This window comes from Benincasa hispida, chromosome 8 (assembly GCF_027475165.1).
Source record: "Benincasa hispida cultivar pf3 chromosome 8, pf3_genome.v1.1, whole genome shotgun sequence".
Taxonomy (NCBI): domain Eukaryota; kingdom Viridiplantae; phylum Streptophyta; class Magnoliopsida; order Cucurbitales; family Cucurbitaceae; genus Benincasa; species Benincasa hispida.
Window position 1 is genome coordinate 58884100 of NC_143485.1, and position 16638 is coordinate 58900737.

General features: G+C 39.3%; 1 protein-coding gene across 3 annotated transcripts in view; it reads left to right on the plus strand.

Annotated features, from left to right (window-relative positions):
• LOC120082833 (Molecular chaperone Hsp40/DnaJ family protein) overlaps positions 1 to 16638 on the plus strand; it is an 84503-nt gene that overhangs the window by 19358 nt on the left and 48507 nt on the right. For all 3 annotated transcript variants that reach the window (XR_016531234.1, XM_039038165.2, XM_090316285.1), the window contains one exon: positions 6914 to 7109. Coding sequence is in view for 2 of the 3 variants with exons in the window: in XM_039038165.2 (XP_038894093.1) it covers positions 6914 to 7109 (196 nt within the window). In the remaining variant the exon portion in view is untranslated. The remainder of the gene's footprint in view (positions 1 to 6913; positions 7110 to 16638) is intronic.

A 16638-nucleotide genomic window follows, 5' to 3' on the forward strand; every position in this document is an offset into this window, starting at 1 on the left:
ACGAAAAATGGACATGCATCCATAAGGCCCTGCCCCAACCAAATCACCCTTCCTTGAAATTCTAACTGGTTGGTTGAGTGGGGATTTGCTTCCCTATACTTCCTAACATACGTATTAACAATTGGGGCCCTTGTAGAGACTTTTAACTATCATTCATGACTCTTGAGGCAGAATATGCAATGAAAAAGCTTATGGACAGTTGACTTGGTGTTACTGAAAGGATAAAATGAGAGAAATCTCCCATAAGAAAATCAAAATTTTTATTATGAATCAAAAGTTATTAAGATTGAAAATAGGGTTTTAACCCTAAGGGGCATTTTTGTCTTTTCACTGTACCCCTAGGGTTTCCCACTTTTCTATTTAAGCATGTAGCCTCTGTCTATCTTGTGTATAAAAAATTATAATAAGAAATTCTATACCGTGGTTTTTTCTTCTTATACTAGGGTTTTCCACGTAGATCTGTATGTGCATCTTTTCACTATTCTCTTTTTTTCATCATGGTATTAGAGCATGAAGACGAAACCTTGACCACCATTGAGGAAAACCCAACAAGAGAATCACAAAGGCCTTTGGTTGATAACAATGGTGTTGATTTAGCCATTATTGTACAAAACGTCATAGAATAGTATTTTCAGACGATTCTCCCACATCACCACAGAACGGATCAGCCGACCGGAGCAAGCAGCATCGACGTGCCCCAGACGGCTGGATTGCAACCGCAACTATCACTGACTGGCGCGATCCAGTGACAGATCGGTGCGATCCAGCGGCAGTCGACAGCGCGATCCAACAGCAGTCGACTTCCAGATCGATGCTATCCCCTCCGTCGATGCCATCCCAATCGATCCTAGTCGTTTCCAGCCAATCGGCACGATGCAGCCAAATCTGCCACAGTTCCAGCCCGAGTCCAGCCGATTCCAGCTGCTTCAAGCCGTGGCTTCCATCATGTTGAAGCTAATCAGAGTTACGACTACACCCATCCAGCGCCGACCAGCAGCAGTCCCATGTTCCAGCCGGATTTGGGTCAACCGTCTCTCATGGATGGAGGGTTTGAGATTGGGGAGTCATCATCTCATTATCCTAGAGGTGGTACAATCCAAGATTAATTTACCCAACTTCAACTCCAAATTAAACAGCAGAACGAATCAGTTCAGCAGCAAATAGCGACTCTAAGAGAAGCTCTCGGAACAACCACAAATATTCAGTCAGATCTTCCTTCAAATCTACCGACACACTTAGGAAATTCAGTAACCTCTTTCCTTGCCTTATCTACAGCTAATTTGTTTTCTGGGGCAATAGGAAATTCTACTAGCTTTATGGTAGGTGAGAAATTAAATGGTCATAATTATTTTTCTTGGTCTCAATCCATTAAAATGGCCCTTGAGGGTCGACATAAATTTGGATATTTGACGGGCGAGACACTTAAACCAAGACCAGGTGACCCTCAAGGACGAATATGGAAGGGAGAAGATTCTTTACTTCAGTCGATTTTAGCAGGAAGTATGGAGCCTCAAATCGGCAAACCCCAATATGCTGCCACTGCACGAGACATTTGGGAGGCTGTCTAGAAGCTTTACTCCAAACGACAAAGTGCATTCTGACTTTATACTTTACGCAAACAAAAGTCCATGGATCATGAGTGCAAGCAGCGGACAATGGACGTGATAGCTTACTTCAACAAGCTGTCTCTTATCTGGCAAGAAATGGACTTTTGTTGTGAGATGATCTGGAATTGTCCGTGTGGGGGAGTCTTACACTACCAATCTGAGGAGACCGACCTAGTTTATGACTTTCTGGCAAGGCTGAATTCGCGAGGCTGAATTCTAAATTTGACGCGGTACAGAGTCGGATACCGGGAACTCATCCGACATCATCCCTGTTGGAAGTTTGCTCTGAAGTTCGCCTTGAGGAAGACAGGTTCAGTGCTATGAATAATACACTGGTTTCACAGACAGACTCTGCTGCATTTATAGCACCGGGTCTTGATAGTGATAAGCAAAACGGTAAGCCAACTCCGGTATGTGAGCACTGTAAAAAACCTTGGCACACTAAAGATCAATGCTAGAAGTTGCATGGCCATCCACCGAATGGTAAACGACGTCAGTCAGGTTCGGGACGAGCTTTGGTAGGTGAATCGGCAACTGGAGGCCCTCAACCTCCGAATCAGGAGGAATCAGAGTAACTCTAGTACGGTGGGTGTAAGTGCAATTGCTTAATCAGATACTTCGCTCCTTTGGTCTTGTTAGTATAACTGGTAGCAAGTCGTGGATTCTAGGTTCAGGGGCTACAAATCACTTGACTGGTTCCTCTGACCAGTTTCTTTCATATCAACCAAGTGTTGGGAATGAGAGGATCAGAATCGCTGATGGGTCCTTTGCCCCTGTAATTGAGAAAGGCCGTTTGTCATCCTTTGAGGGTCTGGTTCTTCAAGATGTGCTGCATGTGCCTAAAATTTCTTATAATCTGTTATTTGTTAGTAAGATTACAAGGGATTTGAGATATCGAGTTACTTTCTCACCCGATGCTGTTGTTTTTTAGAACTTGAACTCGGGGACGACGATTGGCCCTACCCGACATGATGGGGGCTCTATTTCCTCACCGAAGATGCTTCATCTAGGATATGTGATAGGACTAGCTTACTTTCATCCTGTTTTTCTACTTTTGAAACTGATTATATGTTATGGCACTATCGTCTTGGATATCCTAGTTTCCATTATATGAAATATTTGTTTCCTCATTTGTTTCGCAATGTTAATCTTTCTAACTTAAATTGTGATATGTGTGTCCAAGCTAAACAACCTTGTGCCTCATTAAAACTGCAGCTTTATAGGCCTTCCAAACCATTCACCCTCTTCCATAGCATGTTTGGGGTCCGTCATCTGTTACTACCGCCACTGGCAAACAGTGGTTTGTAACCTTCATTGATGACCATACTAGGTTGACTTGGGTTTTTCTTCTTACCGGAAGTCACGTCGGTTTTCAAATAGTTCTATAGAAACCCAATTCAATGCAAAAATTGCTATCCTTAGAAGCGACAATGGTCGGGAGTTTTAAATAATTCCTAGGGAATTCTTCGTCTCTAAAGGAATTGTCCATCAGAGTTCGTGTGCATATACTCCCTACAAAATGGAGTAGCCGAATGAAAAAACCGTCATCTTGTCAAAGTTGCTCGGTCCCTTATGTTGTCTACTTCTCTTCCATCCTATTTATGGGGAGATGCTATTCTGACAACAGCTCATTTGATAAACCGAATGCCTTCCTAGGTCTTAAAATTCCAAACCCCTTTAAATCTCAAAGAGTCCTACCCTGATAACCGACTTTTCCCTGATGTTCCACTTCGGTGTCTGGGTATGTCGTGTTCGTCCATACCCATGGTCCTAATCGAACTAAGTTTACCCCCAGGCTCAGAGATGTGTCTTTGTGGGATACCCCCTTCATCAATGTGGGTATAAATGTTACCATCCTTCTTCCCGAAATATTTTGTCTCAATGGATGTGACATTTTTCGAGGATCAACCCTTCTTTCCCAATAGGTCTTTTTAGGGGGAGAGTACTAGTGAAGAAACTACTTGAGGTCCAAGTCTGTCAGTCTTACCTGAACCTGAACCTATTCCTGACATTAGTATCAATGAACCCATTCTGCCTACCGAACAAATCCCATGGATCACATACTATAGGAGGAATCTTAGAAAGGAAATAGCGCCGCCTGTTACTGCTCCGGCTCTCGTCCATGAGTCAGAATGGGTATCAGTTTCAGGTACTAGTAATCCTATCTCTGAAAATGGTAACATTTATGTTGAAGCTGATGCTTGTGTTGAAAAAGATGTGAGTAAAGACAGAAAAGACAATGACAGTACTAATGACTGTACCGAGAACGATGTGACTAATACAAGTGATGGTAGTTGTGAAAAATTGGTTCCAGTAGGGAGCATTGTTGAAGGTAAGGGAGATACTTCAGAGGATAAGACACATGTGCAAGAGGCTGAGTGCAGTGGAGAGTCAGAGGAGAAGAAGGATCATGATGCCTCTTTTGACCTTCTTATTGCTTTAAGAAAAGGTACGAGGTCGTGTACGAAATATCCACTGCAGAGTTACTTGTCTTACAACAACTTGTCTCCTGTGTTCAAAGCCCTCACTACGAGCCTAGACACAGTTACAATACCAAACAATATACATACAACAATGGAGATTCCCGAATGGAGAGCCGTAGTCATGGAGGAAATGGGGGCACTTGAGAAAAGCAATACTTGGGACCAGGTTACTCTTCCAAAGGGACACAAAGTAGTTGGGTGCAAATGGATGTTCACCGTTAAATATAGGCCTGATGGAACAATTGATAGGTACAAGGCCCAATTAGTTGCCAGAGGTTTCACTCAGACATTCAGAATCGATTACTCCGAGACATTCTCACCTGTAGCAAAGTTGAACACAGTACGTGTTCTTCTCTCAGTGGCGGTCAATAAAGATTGGCCTCTATATCAGTTTGATGTGAAGAATGCTTTTCATAATGGAGAATTAGAAGAAGTGTACATGAGTCCTCCCCTAGGATTCGAGAAACAGTTCAATCATTGAGTATGTAGACTAAGGAAGTCCTTGTATGGGTTGAAACAGTCTCCGAGAGCATGGTATAGCAGATTCACTACCTTTGTGAAATCACAAGGGTACAGTTAGGGACACTCAGATCACACCCTCTTTACAAAGAAATCGGTATCCGAGAAAATTGCAGTGTTGATTGTGTATGTAGATGATATTGTCATTTTAGGTGATTATGCTTCAGAAATTGATAGATTGAGGAGGAAAATGGCTGAGGAATTTGAAATCAAAGACCTTGGAAAATTGAGGTACTTTCTGGGAATGGAAGTGGCTTGATCGAAAGAAGGGATTTCGGTTTCTCAACGAAAATATACTTTGGATTTGCTTAAGGAGACAGGTATGACAGGCTGTAAACCAGTGGACACTCCTGTGGAAGTTAATGCTAAACTCAATAACTTGAGTAACAGTGCTCCGGTTAATAAGGAAAGATATCAGCGGCTTGTTGGGAAGCTAATCTATCTTTCCCATACTAGACCAGATATTGCGTATGCGGACAGTGTAGTTAGTCAGTTCATGCAGTCTCGTTACGAAGAACATATGAGAGCAGTGGAGCGCATCCTGAGGTATTTAAAGTCATCTCTGGGAAGAGGATTGATGTTCAGGAAGTTCGACAAATGGTGCATCGAGGCATACACGGATGCAGATTGGGTAGGTTCTGTGGTAGACAGAAAGTCAACATCAGGATACTGTACCTTCGTATGGGGTAACCTTGTTACATGAAGGTGTAAGAAACAAGGAGTTGTTGCTAGAAGTAGTGCCGAAGCTGAATACAGGGCCATGAGTCTGGGATATGTGAGGAAATTTGGCTGGAAAAGGTCCTGAGTGATCTCGATCAAGGACATGACGGTCCAATGAAACTCTATTGTGATAACAAAGCCGCAATAAGTATCGCAAACAACCCAGTACAACATGACAGAACGAAGCATGTGGAGATTGATAGGCATTTCATCAATGAGAGACTTGATAGTGGCAACATTTGTATTCCCTATATTCCTTCCAGTCAACAGATTGCAGATGTTCTGACGATAGGGTTTCCCAGACAGTTATTTGACTCTTGTATTAGCAAGTTGGGCTTCATTAATATCTACGCCCCAACTTGAGGGGGAGTGTTGAAAATAGGGTTTTAACCCTAAGGGGCATTTTTGTCTTTTCACTGTACCCCTAGGGTTTCCCTCTTTTCTATTTAAGCATGTAGCCTCTGTGTATCCCGATTATAATAAGAAAATTCTATACCGTGGTTTTTTCTCCTGCGGCCTGGCTACGTCATCCTCACGTCATCCTCACTTTCCTTGAATGCTTTTTAGAAGTGAAAATTGTCCTCACAAACCAACACTGGTCCTTTCAGAGGTCACCCAACATATGATTGTTTCAAGCTAACCACGCTTAACTTTGGAGTTCTTATGATTGAGCCACCGAAAAGGAAGGTGCACCTTGTTGGTATAGGTAGTAATTTTTAATTTTTTTAAGCCTTCTTAACTATACTTTCATGTCCTTAGGATTCCTCTCATTCGGATGTGATATCGATTCAATCATGTACCCCTCTTGAACTCAGGTCATTACGCTACCCTTCATTTGGTTTATGCCATGTGGGATACTATGATTAAAAAGGTGAAGACTACAATATATAGGCATGAAGAAAAACGTGGAGATGAAGAATCTTCCTTTTATGAGGTTGTCCATAATATTCTGATTGATCATTGGAACAAGAATTAAGACTCCACTCCATTGTTTAGACCATTCTTTGAACCCAAGTTACTTTAGAATAATTACATCTTTCTATTCTAATCTTAGTTTGTTTGTATTATAATTCTTAAAAGTTCAACATTTTTTACATTGTATTTAGGTACTATAGTGAGCAATAGCTTACGCAAGATCCTAATCGAGTACCTCCACATAGAGTAAAAGGACACTAATCCTAATAAACTAAGGAAACTAATCTCTCGTTTTTTTTTTTGGGAAAGGAAACAAAACTTTTCATTAATCATAAAGAGTCTAATGCTCAAAGTACATAAATCTCGAAGGAGGATAAGAAAAATAACACCAAGAGAATACTGATAGAGGAAATAAAGCAATTATTTCTAATCCTAACCCTAATCAATCAAGGAAACTAATTATATTCTTAATAAATTAAGGATTTGACCAAGATACCCAAATTTACTCTAATCCTGCTACATTATGACCATTCGTCTAAGCTTGCTCTTATCATGGTTTAGCTTGAACTGATCTTGTGTATTCTTTCATATTTGTATTTGTAAAGTAGATGATATGTGCTTATAAATAGTCTGAGTCGTACATTCTTTTTCCTTCTCTTAACCTTACAGTTATGACTTGCACTTAAGCTTTGAAGAATCAGTGTTTGGAGGAGAGCAGGCAATTCAATTTTCTTGTTTTGAGACATGTGAAATTTGTGATGGAACGGGTGCTAAATCAAATAATTGCATGAAATTGTGTGCCGACTGTCATGGAAGAGGAGGAGTGGTCAAAACTCAGAGAACACCATTTGGAATGATGTCTCAGGTAGGTAATCATCTATGCTGTAAAAAATTGATGTTTTATTTATTTATTTTTTTCTAGAAAAGGATACAGAACTTTTCTTTAAAATAATGAAAAAAAACTAATGATCAAAATACAAAGAAATGAAAACAATGAGTACAAATACATAGAGCAAAAAGACTATGTTGTAAAGGCAAAGGCAGTCAATCCAAATTAAGCATACATCTTGGATGGAAAAGTCATCAAAGAACCTATAGAGAAAACGCCAAGTGGAGACAGTCCTGGCAACTTTGAAGCGAACAACCCAATCAATTACTTTTTTTGAAAAATTCTCTGGTTTCTCTTGAACCAAATTTCTTCCACAACCTGGATTTTAGATTCATACCACAAAATTAGCATACCACCAGATCTACCCCACGCTTCCACTTGTACCCAATTAATTTATTTAGAGTTCCAAATAGACTAATATCAAAATCAGCCATTCTAGTCTCTTGCAATAAAACCACGTCACGACATTGCTTCTGAAAAAACTTTCTCAAAGCCACTTGTTTTGAAGCATTTCCTAAACCTTCCTAGAAATAATCTTCATTGACGTCCACAAATAGCTGAAAATCAGACTTGATTAATGACAAAGGGAACAATTTCCTTCATTGAAATCCGCAAACTTCAATCAAAGAAGAAAACTTCTGTGGGATATCTTCAACTTGAGACACTTACTGAAGAGAGTTTTCTTTGACCACTGGAGTATAAGAAGGATCTTCCGAAAACCAAAAATTGAAAGCCTTGGACAAATCTTCTTTCTCAACATAATTTAAATTAATAAAGTCGTCTTCACTTCTTTTGGATCAACACTGCTCACACTTTTATCATAGAAATGCCTTGTAAAAAATTGATGTTTTTCATTGAAAAAGAATGCGACTCAATATTTTTTCCCTAAGACCCAAGTTGAAGTATTTGGAATTGAAGCTCTCTACTTTTAAGTTAAAACATTCTTTGTTGTACACAATCGTGGATGTAATAATAGAGAAAAATATATTTAAATGAAATAATATTAAGTGGCAGAATCCTATGCCAAGTGATTTTTTTTTTTTTTTTAAATATTTTTGAATGAAAGTTTTGTTTAAAAAAATTAGCCGATGACAGACAAGTTAGGGTAAGTATGTCCTCTCCTCTCTCCTCTCCCTTCTCTTCCCGTCCTTTGATCAGTAGTGCTGGTCAGCATCCTCTCTTCCGTTAGTCTTTCTTGCCAAACATTCTACCGTGAAGTATGGAGGTGAAATGTTGTAACGCGAATGGGTTCTATTTTTGTATTTGGCACAATTCTGGCACATTTTTCGTGGAAGACTTGGAAGTCAACAAGCTCCTTCTCCTATTAAAGTCTTAGCTCAATTGGTTTCTTGAAAATTTTAGACTTGATTAAGTGTTCTGCTTCATGCTTCTTTGTGAGGAACGGTCGTCATGGATCAAGTGCCATAAAATTGTCAAGGTTCTGCTGCTCCTTAAGATGAATTATGAGATGTGTTGTTTAGCCTTCTTTAGGGGGAAGATATTTTATTCATATTCCTTTCAGAGATTTGAAGCAAGGTTGGTATTCTTTTGCGATAATGCTCCAAGATTTTCTGAAAATTTTCGAAGCTTCTACTAAGTCATTAAATACAAGAAGGGAGCCAGTAGATCTTGTTTTGCCAAAACCAGGGAGAGAAACACATGGATATTGTGAAGGCAAATATTCAATTAAGCTTTATTTTCCCGTCAAAGAAACAAAGTATGGATTTCGAAGCTTTTCCACGTCTGAAGCAAGGCTCTATTTTAGTGCCCGATAAACATAGTAAGATCCATTATTGGGTGCTTAAGAACATTGACATTTTTCAAGAAGATTTTAGCAACTTATGGATAGTTTCCAAATTGTTCGAGTTCAACGATTGGTTGGAAACAACTAAAACGTTAAAAGATTACTTTCATTTTGATGTCATTGTCCATCCTTTGTTTGCAGAAAATGCCTTACTAAAATTGGACCAAGGAACTCTAGAGGATTTAGGGATCGAGCAAATGGCAGATTTGTGGTTCGTTTCATCTGAAGTTTGAAAGTGGAACAAGTTTGTGCATAGCCGGCTGTTGTATTCGAAGGGATATGGAGGATGGATTTCAATCAAGAATCTCGCGTTTGATTATTGGCGTAGGTAAACTTTTGAAACTATGAGAGCTTATTTTGGAGGCTTGGAAGATATTGCTTTGGAAACATTGAACCTTCTCAACGTTTCTGAAGCTAAAACTCAAGTTAAGAAAAGTTTATGTGGATTCATGCTGTGAACCATAGAAATTGTTGATGAGGTGGATCTATTTTTCTGAATTTTGGAGATATTGAATTAATTGACCCTCCATCAAGATTGAAAGGTGATTTATTTGTTAAAGATTTTACTAACCCAATTGATTTAGTCCATTTGAATCAAGTTTTACAGGATGAAGGAAGAGGGTTTGAATCTTTAGAACCTGATTTGGATTTTCTTCTACCATCTTGGTTATTAAATTATTCAAGAAATCCATTAGCTTCCAATATAAAGGTGGGAAGTTCACGATGCAGAAGCCAACGGAAGTTGGTCACTTGGCTTCACTTGATTAAGATTCCATTCCAATGCCGTTGGAAAAGACAATCCATAATTCTTCTAGTTCTGATGTGAACATGGAGCATACCCGAAAAAGTTATCTTTTTGGCAACCAGTTTTGGACAACTTTCAAGCTAAATTGGACAAATGGAAGCGTTTCAACATTTCTAGAGTTGGTAGAGTCACATTATGTAAGTCAGTTTTATCTAACCTCCCAACGCACTTTATGTCCATATTCATATTGCCGGATGGAGTTGCTTCAAAATTGGAGAGAATCACGAGGAGCTTCTTTTGGGAAGGGCACAACGGCAACAAGCTAAATCATTTGGTGAAGTGGGCTTTGGTACAAAAACCTATGACAGATGGAGGCCTCGGCCTTGATGTATTTAAAACTATGAATTTAGCACTACTTGCTAAATGGGGCTGGAGATTTTTCAAAGAGGAAGGCTTATTTTGGGGGCAAGTTATCAGAGGCATTTACGGTACGGATCCTTTTAATTGGCACACGACAGGTAAAGAGGGTAGAAGCTTGAGAAGCCCATGGATCAGTATTTCTAAGTCTTGGCTAAAAGTTGAGTCGTTGGCCACTTTCAAACTTGGAAATGGCAGCAGAATTGCATTTTGGTTGGACCCTTGGGTGGGAGTGACCCCTTTTAGTTCTTTATTTCCAAATCTCTTCCGAATCACCTTGTTTCCAAATGGCTCGGTTGCTGACCATTGGGACAATAGTTTAGCTACTTGGTCAATCACCTTTCGTCGATTGCTTAAAGAAGAGGAGATCATCTCTTTTCAAGATTTGCTAGGGGTCATTGCAACGAGGAAAATTTCAGAAGTTGTTGATAGCAATGTATGGTCTATCTCAGCCTCGGGACTCTTTACGGTCAATTCACTTAGAATACACCTTTCCCACTCCTCCCCAATGGATAAAACTCTCTACTCGGCCCTGTGGAAGACTTGCAGCCCGAGAAGAATTAACATTCTAGTCTGGATAATGCTTTGTGGTCAATTGAATTAGCCTCGGTGTTGCAAAGCAAGCTGGCAGCCAGCTATATCTCTCCTTCAATATGCCCTTTGTGCCTAAATTGGTCAGAAGACTCCCTCCACCTTTTCTTTGTTTATGCCCATTCAGCTTGGTGTTGGAATAAGTTGCTGTCCTTCAACATTTCATGGGTTATGAGTAATGACTTTAAGGGCAACTTGCTGCAGCTTTTAGTTGGCATAAATCTACACAAATCCAGCAGTTTGTTGTGGTTGAATGCAGTCAAGGCTCTGTTGGCTGATCTTTGGTTTGAAAAAAATCAAAGGGTGTTCCATGGTAAGGCTCTTGGTTGTCAAGATCGATTCGAATCAGCCCGTCGGCTAGCTTCTTCTTGGTGTATCCTATCCAAGCACTTTAATGCCTACAGCTTATTAGAATTCAATCTCAATTGGAGGGTGTTTGCCTCCCTCCCAAGTGATGGGTTTTAATCTCTTCAGCATCCAGCGGTTTTCTTAGATTTTCATTGATTTTTCAGTCTGTTTATTTAAGTTTTAGCCCCGGTGTTTGTTCCTTTTGGGGAGTGTAATGCTTTCTGCTTTTCTTTTAAGCTAGTTTTAGTTTATCTTTGGATATGATGAGGGTGCTAAGGGGGTGTCAACCTAGTTGAGATGCTCGGGTGCGCTAGCTGATCCGTTTGGTATTCGGTTGTTATTTAGCTCATTGTATAATCCTCTTGTACTATGGGCTTTTGCTCGATATTCTCTTATATCAATGAATTGTTTCCTTTTCAAAAAAAAAAAAAAAAAAAAACATGGAGCAACTTTTATTGAAGCGTGAGAAAGCCATTCAAGATACAACTGTTGGCCAAAAAAAGGACCTTGATATCCCTTCGAAAGATATTTTATTCCATTCACTAAAGCAATATATACATACAAGTGTACAAGAGTGACCAAAGAAGAAAAGCGTAGAAAAGGCCATAAAAGGAAAATATAACAAAGATATTTACAATAATAAAATATCCCTAATATTAAAACTGTAACACTCCCCTTCAAGTTGGAGCATATATGTTAATCATGCCCAACTTTTTTTGAAAAGGAAACAACCTTTATTATTCATTAAAAGAGAGTACAGGAGATGTGTACTTGAATTATAAAGGCAAAATAACTAAGAACTACGAATTAAGGATCAGGAGGTGCACCCGGGCATCTCAACTAGGTTGACACCCTTTTAGTGCCCTCATCATTTCTGAACCAACAAAACCAAGATCTAAGATAAAGGAAGCCTTACAAAGCAACCAAATAGAGACTATGAACAAACAAACAAAAACTTCTTAAACAGTAGCTGAATACATAGGAAATCAAAAACAAAAACAAAAAACCCCAATAGCACGACCACAATAGGCTGAAAAGCAGTCCAATATCTTCTGAAACTAGCTGTCCAATTGAATGAATGCCTGCCAATTTAGACTTATATCTTGTAAGGAGTAGGCTTCAAATGTTTTAGAGAGGGAGCATCAAAGAGAAGCATTAAGCCTTGCAGCCTCAAACCGAGCAAACCAAGGGGTTTCCTTATCTTGGAAAACTCTTTGGTTTCTTTCAAATCAAATATCAGCAAGCAATGCTTTTGTTGCATTAGTCCACAGTAAATTTGAATTTTTCTTGAGGAATGGCCTAGTAAGTATCTGCTGAATGTTGTTTTTGAAGGTGTTGCCAAAGACCCAACAAGTGGTGAAGCATTTGAAAAGTGCTCTCCAACAATAAGTGGCATAATTACATTGAAAGAAAAGGTGTTGGAGGTCTTCCCCGTTTGATTTGTAAAGAGGACACCAATTGGGAGAAAGAGAATGAGAAGGCAGTTTCTGTTGTAACACTGAGGAGCAATTGAGGGCTCAAAGAAACATTATCCACACTGTTATATTAACTTTCCGAGGACTGTTGGACTTCCAAAGAGCTTTTTGAAGGCAAGGTGTGAGTGGTGAAGCCAAGGAAAGGTGGTTGACCAGTGATTTTACTGAGAAGGAACCATTAGCTTCTAGGGACCATATGCAAGTATCTTGGCAGTTTTTAACTTCTTTCTTGAACACTAGGAGTAACAAATTTTGGAACTCTTAAGATATCTTCTTCCTTTTTACCTTCTGAAGTTGATGGACCATGAAGAAGTTTGAAAATCCCAATGGTTTGAGACTGAACCATTTGGGTTGATGGTTATACCAAACAAGGATGGGAAGCTATCTTTAAGAGGAATATAATCCAGCCATGGGTCTTGCCAAAACAAAATTTTGTTGCCATTTCCTAACTTAAAGGCTGCCAATACTTCCACTTTCATCCACGATCTTGAAATATTGATCCAAGGGTTGCGAAGGCTACATTTTACCTTTCTTGAAGTGTGCCATCCAAAAAGCTGTTGCCATGAATACTCTTGACAACTTGTCTCCACTAGGAAGTGTGTTCGTGCATAGAATGCCAGCCCCACTTGGCTAAAAGGGCCAAGTTTCTAACCTTCAAACCTCCTAACCCAAGTCCACCATCTTCTTGTTTCCTAGAGACAAGCTCCCATTTCATCAAGTGATTTATCTTACCACCTTTGTGACCTTCCCAAAAGAAGTTTCTTATGATTCTAAGGCTGAAACCACCTTTTCAGGCATCAGAAAGGTCATGTAGTAAATTGGTAAATTAGAAAGGACTGTTTTGCCAAGAGTAGATCTTCCTCCCCTTGATAAATTATATCTTCTCCACTTATCTAATTTATTCTGTAATTTGTCAATTACCGGCTGCCAAAACTCCACTTTTTTTGGGTATCCTCCTAAGGGGAGGCCCAAATATAAGAAAGTGTAAAACTCTTAGGTTTGAGAAAGAATCGGTATGCTCTATTCATTCACCAAAGATATGAATATATACAAGTGTACAAAGCATAGAAAAGGAAAATATCACAAAATATTTACAAGAAAGGAAAATCCTAACTATAGAATTATAACACTCCCCCTCAAGTTGGAGCATATATGTTAATCATGCCCAACTTGTTACATAGATAATCTATACGTCTTCCTTCCAATGCTTTCGTGAAGATATCTCCTAATTGTTCTCCCGTCTTCACATATCTTGTAGATACCAACCCTTGTTGAATTTTCTCACGTACAAAATGGCAATCAACTTCAATATGTTTAGTCCTTTCATAAAATACTGGATTAGATGCAATATGAAGTGCTGCTTGATTATCACACCACAACTTTGTCGGTGTAGTGATTTCAAATCCCAACTCAACAAGAAGTTCATATATCCAAGTCAATTCACACACAGATTGTGCCATTGCACTATATTCTGATTCTGCACTTGAACGTGACACCACATTTTGCTTCTTACTCTTCCAAGAAATCAAATTACCACCAACAAAAAACACAATACCCTGAGGTTGATCTTCTGTCTTCTTTAGATCCTGCCTAATCGGCGTCAGAGAAACATTCAATATTTCTATGGCCATAATCCTTATATAACAAACCATGCCCGGGAGCAGCCTTCAAATAACAAAGAATCTGTTCCAATGCAGCCCAATGATCAACTGTAGGGCATGACATGTACTGACTCACAATACTTACTGAATAGGCTATGTCGGATCGAGTCACTGTAAGGTAATTAAGTTTTCCCACTAACCTCCTATATCTTTCAGGATCTTTTAGCAATTCTTCTTTTGTGAGCTGTAAGTTGGGCATCATTGGGGTACTACATGGCTTAGCCCCTAGCTTTCCTATTTCAGTCAACAAGTCATGTACATATTTTCTCTGTGATAATAGAATTCCTTTCTTGCTTCTTATTACCTCAATTCCTAAGAAGTATTTCAACATGCCCAAATCTTTTGTATGGAATTGACTATGAAGAAAGGTTTTTAGAGACTGGATCCCTAAAACATCATCACCAGTAATCACAATATCATCCAAATATACGACTAACAAGATGACACCATCCTCAGATCTTTTAAAAAAGACTGAATGATCTGACCTGCTCTTCCGCATTCCAAAGCTTTCAATCACTTGACTAAATTTACCAAACCAAGCTCGTGGGCTCTACTTTAATCCATACAAGGATTTATGAAGGTGACACACCGTTCCATTCTCTCCCCTTGAGCAACAAACCCTGGTGGTTGCTCCATATACACCTCTTCGTGAAGATCACCATGAAGAAATGCATTTTTAATATCATGTTGATGTAAAGGCCAATGATTGATTGAAGCTAATGAAATAAACAACCTCGCAGATGCCATTTTTGCTACAGGAGAAAAAGTATCAACATAGTCAATGCCATAAGTTTGTGCGTAGCCTTTCGCTACGAGGCACGCTTTTAACTGAACAACAGAACCGTCAGGATTGACTTTAACTGCAAACACCCATTTGTAACCGATAGTGTTCTTTCCTGCAGGGAGAGAAACTAACTGTGTAGACAAGGAAATCATCCTCTAATTCTTTATGCTCCCCCTGACTCTTATTCGAAGAGAAAGACAGTGATGAAAAAAATGGGGTATGTTCAAAAAACGTGACATCAGGAGAGACTAAATATTTATTTAGACTAGGACAATAACACCGATACCCCTTTTGGACATGGGAATAACCAAGGAAAATACATTTTAAGGACTTTGGATCCAGCTTGGTATGTTGAGGCCGAACATCCCGAACAAAGCAGGTACAACCAAATATTTTGGGTGGAATGGAAAACAAATGTTGCTTGGGGCATAAAGTACGAAAAGGTATTTCACCCTTAAGAATGGAAGAGGGCATGCGATTTATTAGGAAACAAGCTGTGGAAACAGCATCAACCCAAAAGGATTTTGAACATGCATCTGAAACATCAAAGCTCTGGCTATCTCAAAGAGATGACGATTCTTTCGTTCTGCAACCCCATTTTGAGATGGAGTATCAACATAAGAAGATTGATGAAGAATGCCATGGGCATCTAAATAAGACTTGAGTGTATGAGAGAAATATTCCTCAGCATTATCACTCCGTAGAATTTTAAGAGTACCACTAAACTGAGTTTGAATTTCAGCATGGAAGTTACGAAAATGAGAAAGTAACTCAGAACGACTTTTCATTAAATATAACCACGTAACACGAGAATAGTCATCGGCAAAATACCTAAACCCTCCTTTGGACTCAACAGGACATAGACCCCAAACATCAGAATGGACTAATTCAAAAGGAGCACTAGCTCGTTTATTGACTCGAGGATACAAACTCAAACGATGAAATTTAGCAAACTGACATGACTCACAATCTAAAGAAGACAAATGTTGAAGTTGTGGATGAAGACTCTTCAACACAGAGATAGACGGATGACCCAAACGACAATGCTCTTCAAAGGGAGACGACACGCTAGAGCATGTGATGACCGTAGGTGTTTGTGGTTCAAAGATGTAAAGGCCTCCAAATTCCCGCCCTTTACCAATAGTCTGTTTCGTCGTAAGATCCTGAAATAAGCAATAACCAGAAAAAAAGAAGACACAACAATGAAGATCACGAGTGAGTTTACTGACCGAAATCAAATTAAACGAGAAATTTGGTAAATTTAAAACTGATGACAAAAAAATTGATTCAGTGAGATGGACGGTTCCTGATCCTAAAACAGGAATGGAGGTTCCATTAGCTATAATGACATTAGGTGAAGAGGTAGATGTACAAAGGTCAGAGAATAAACTGGGGTTACCTGTCATATGGTCTGTAGCGCCAGAGTTAATGACCCATTTTGACGTGGAGGAAAGAAGGCAGTTAGAACTGTTACCTGTCTCTACGATGGTCGTAATGGGAGTAGAAGATGATGCCCTCAATGACTCTTGATACTGCTGAAATTTAGCAAACTCCTCTGCAGAAATTGTAATTGACTTGTCAAGATTATCAGGAGTAGAGGCGACATGTGCAGAGGATGATGACATCCTCTGACCCTTATTTAGCAGTCTTCTGCATTTATGTTTCGTATGGCCATGTTTA